Raw genomic sequence first — 3689 nt, 5'->3', positions numbered from 1 at the left:
GGGCAGGCAGGCGCTGTGTTTGTCTGCGGGGGGCTGAGGAGGTGAGCTCCGGCCCTGCGAGCCGGGCACTGCTGGGCTGGCAGCTTGCCTGCAGCTCTCCGGTGGGCCAGGGCTCAAGGTCAGAGCGCTCGGAGCTGGTGGGTTTGCCGGGGTCCATCGGCATCCAGCGTGGGCTGGTGTGCACAAGGACAGGGAGAGTGCTGCTTCAGGAGGCTTCTGCCTCTGTCCTCCCTCTGGAGCCCTAAGCCTGGCGCTTGGGCACCGTTGGGTGGTTGCTGAGCTGGGCCTGACTGTGTGCGGCTGGTTATCTCAAGCAGGGGTGGAAGGCTAGCTAGCAGTGTCTTGGGACCCCATCACAGCGCAGTCTAGCTACTCCTGAGTCAGCTTGATTGCTTTATGAAGAGTCTATGATCCAGGAGGATGCATAGAAGGCTGAGCACTTGCAAGGTTCTCTTTACTGGGCCTTAAGGAAACCAAACTCGACCTTCTCTGCATCTGGTAGCTGAAAGAGGTAAAATTGATCTTCCCCTGAAGATCAAAAGGGAGGTCCCTTCCAACCCAAGCCATTCTGTGATTCTATGAAACAAGCTACCTTTAGCATATGTTATGGTGCTGGTGCTGACTTCTGTTTATAGTGTGATTTAACTGCTGAGTCTTTGCTGCCTTCTGGAAGAATTGGATGTTTGCTGTTTTCTGTTCTGACACTTGGTTTCCATCAGTGTGCGTAAGGGTGCCTGGCAGGTGTAACGAAAACCCTTTAGTCCCACTGAAACTAGATCTTGTGGACATGCTTTGAAAGCAGCTGGCTTGATTTTGCAGACCTTGTGAGAATGTAGCTAAATATGTTGCAGCAATAGCTGTGTTTTTGTGGATGCTGCTTGTCAGAAGGTTTCACTGCCTCACTTCCTTGAGTGTTTCAGGCTGTGTTCGTAGGGTAAAGGTGAAGTTACTGTACCTGTCAGTCTTTAGACTCCGGTGGTGGGGCAAAAGGGTGGGGAATTGCTGCATGTTGCTTCAGTGGCACAAGCCAGATGTGAAAAAAACTGCTTACCTGTTAGGGTAGGCGATCTGTTCTGAGAGAAGATTGTGGCACGAGGTCTGGCCTTGAACAGTTGCTGGGACAAGATTTCCACCCTTAGTTCTTCCATGGAAACGCCAGTGTGGGGTCGGAGGTTCCTTTGCTCTGCAGGCAGCTGTGTAGCTTTCCTGGAGACCATCAGCCTGCTCTGTATTGGAGCCCTGGTTCCAGCGTGTGCCCCTGGGAGGGGGTGTGTTCCTGAAATAGTCACTGGAGAGGGAGGGAATGGCTGGCTCCGAGTAACCTGGCAAGTGCTTGCTTGATTCTGAAGGGCTTTGGCGCTTGTGCTCTGTCCTGAAAAAGAAGCTGGGTGTTCTCGTGATGCCTCCTCCGCAGGGGGCCTGGCTTTCTGTACGCAGCTTCAGGTTTCAGTTACGTATGGAAATACTATCTGGCTTCCAAAGCAACCTGCAAATTAACTCCTTTTTGTTACAGACAAACCTCCCAATCTTCAAATTGAAGGAGTCGTGTGTGAGGAGACGATACAGTGACTTTGAATGGCTGAAGAACGAGCTGGAACGAGACAGTAAGGTGAGGCCTGACTCAGACCAGCTTCTTTCTGAAAGTAGGACATACAGGCACGGTTGTAGCGTACTCTTGGGCTGCCCAGCTGTGGTGGTGGGCAGCTGTTGGCACGTAATGGGGCTGGAGATGAGCATCAAATAGCAAAGGATATCCGCTCGCAGGTGGCTGTTCTGCTGACAGGGCGATTCTGTGCTTTCAGATTGTAGTGCCACCGCTGCCTGGAAAAGCTTTGAAACGACAGCTTCCTTTCCGAGGAGACGAAGGCATCTTTGAGGAGTCCTTCATTGAGGAGCGGAGACAGGGACTAGAACAGTTTATTAACAAGTAAGCTTGATGTCCTGGATTTGTAGCGTGCTCTTTCCGGCTACTGCCAGTAGAAGAGGGCTGTGGGTTGGCCGGGAAGGAGTCCTGATCACGCAGGTGCCATCCTAAAGGATGGTACCTGCAGCCAGGTAGCGAAACTACGGTTCTGCAGCAAGTCCTGCCTTGGGTGTGGGTTGTGCTCAGCGCTCTGAGAGCGAAGCAAATCTCAGCAGAATAGCCGTATGACAGGGAGCGGTAGTTCAGGATGCTCTGGCTGCTGCAGAGGGAAGGAACACCCTGCGCCCAAGCACCTCTTGCTGGCCCTGTTGCACACTGACCTGGTGACCTTGGCCTGAGCCCGGCGTGGTGTGCTTGGAGCTGGCTGCCTGTTAGCGAGGAGGTCTGCCTTCCTCCCTCCCCGCAGAGAGCGGGGGTCTGGGGGTCTCGGGGGCGGCTGTGCTAACCTCCACATCTGATTTTCTTCCAGAATTGCTGGACACCCACTGGCACAGAATGAGCGCTGCTTACATATGTTCCTGCAAGAGGAGACTATTGACAGGAATTACGTCCCAGGGAAAGTGCGCCAGTAGGAACACCTGGCACTGTCTTCCTCCATTCCACCCTCCCTCCTGCAAAAATGACATTTATTTTTACACTAAATCTGTCTTCTCTGAACCAGCTTTTCCTCTCTTGAACCTCCCAGTTTGTTCAGTATTTTCCTCTTTTGTAACTGGCAGCAGCTTGTTCTACTGGGCTGTGGTCTTTGGCCTAAAGGTATGAAGATTTATGCAAGTGAGCGTGTTGTCCCGCACCTCGGGGCAGATAGATGTGGAGCAGGAACTTGCTTATGGCGTTACGGTGTAGGAGCTGCCTCTCTCCCTGTATAGGAAGGTATGAGATGACCTTCACTCCCCTGTCCATGCAGCCCCAAGCATCTCTGCAGGAGACTCTGAAGAATAGCAGTTGTCATGTTGGTCAGTGATCGCGTTGGGTATTAGAGTTTTAGTAAGGCTTATCCAAAACAGTGAGTAGGTGTCTGGGTGTGTTGGTCTCTCGTCCACCCCATTCACCCTGCATGAAATCCCCATTCTTCACTGTCTGGAAGTGATGAGACCCAAGACCTACTCTAACCCTGCTCTCAGCCTCCTGCATTAGACCCGTTTGGTGTATTCGTGTTAATCCCCCTCCTTTCTCATGTGCTGCTGGCAGCTCGAGGGGTTTCCATGGTGTGTGCTCTCATGACGCTCTGCGCGGGCAGTTTGGTGTGTGGAAGCTGGGACAGCCCGGGCTGTAGCCGCGTGTGCTCTTGCCTTGGCCCGGGGTTTAAAAACGCCACGGCTTGCTCTGCCGCAGGCTGGTGTGGCGGTGTTCCAGCAGCACCCTGCTCGGCTGAGCCATGGTGACCTTATCCCGCACTCCAGCTGCAGAGGGGAGGAGGCAGGTCTGGCGGAGGAGGAGCAGGAGGGGGGTGCTGGGGGGTGCAGCCAGCAGCGTGGCCTGGGTGAGGCCACCTCTCCAGAAAGAGACATCGGGAAATGGTCAGTGAGTCCTGGGTTAGACGTTTGCTTACAAAGCAGAAGTAAGAATGGCTCTTTGCGCGTTCCCCCTGTTCTGCGGTGAGCTAGGCGGTCACCTGTGCGGATGCAAGGACGCGAGACTGGGCAGGGAAGCGTTCAGAGCTTGAGCCGGGGCGCGAGGCTGTGGCTGGCTGCTGCAGAACTGCCCTTCGGAGGCTCCTCCAGCTGCGATGAGTGCGGTTGGGCCTTGGCTGGGGGCTCCCGGG

At 54.4% G+C, this 3689-nt stretch overlaps 1 protein-coding gene across 1 annotated transcript; it reads left to right on the top strand.

Annotated features, from left to right (window-relative positions):
• Positions 1–1399: 1399 nt before the first annotated feature.
• On the top strand, positions 1400–3216 carry LOC104505412 (sorting nexin-12-like). The gene is made up of 3 exons (XM_010159068.1): positions 1400–1609; positions 1803–1927; positions 2394–3216. Exons 1-3 carry the CDS (start codon positions 1400–1402, stop codon positions 2494–2496), a joined length of 438 nt encoding a protein of 145 aa, XP_010157370.1. The 3' UTR covers positions 2497–3216.
• Positions 3217–3689: the final 473 nt, after the last annotated feature.

Source organism: Eurypyga helias, unplaced genomic scaffold, assembly GCF_000690775.1.
Source record: "Eurypyga helias isolate BGI_N326 unplaced genomic scaffold, ASM69077v1 Scaffold43999, whole genome shotgun sequence".
Taxonomy (NCBI): Eukaryota; Metazoa; Chordata; class Aves; order Eurypygiformes; family Eurypygidae; genus Eurypyga; species Eurypyga helias.
The sequence above is the reverse complement of the archived record's forward strand: the minus strand, read 5'-3'. Positions and strand labels throughout refer to the sequence as shown.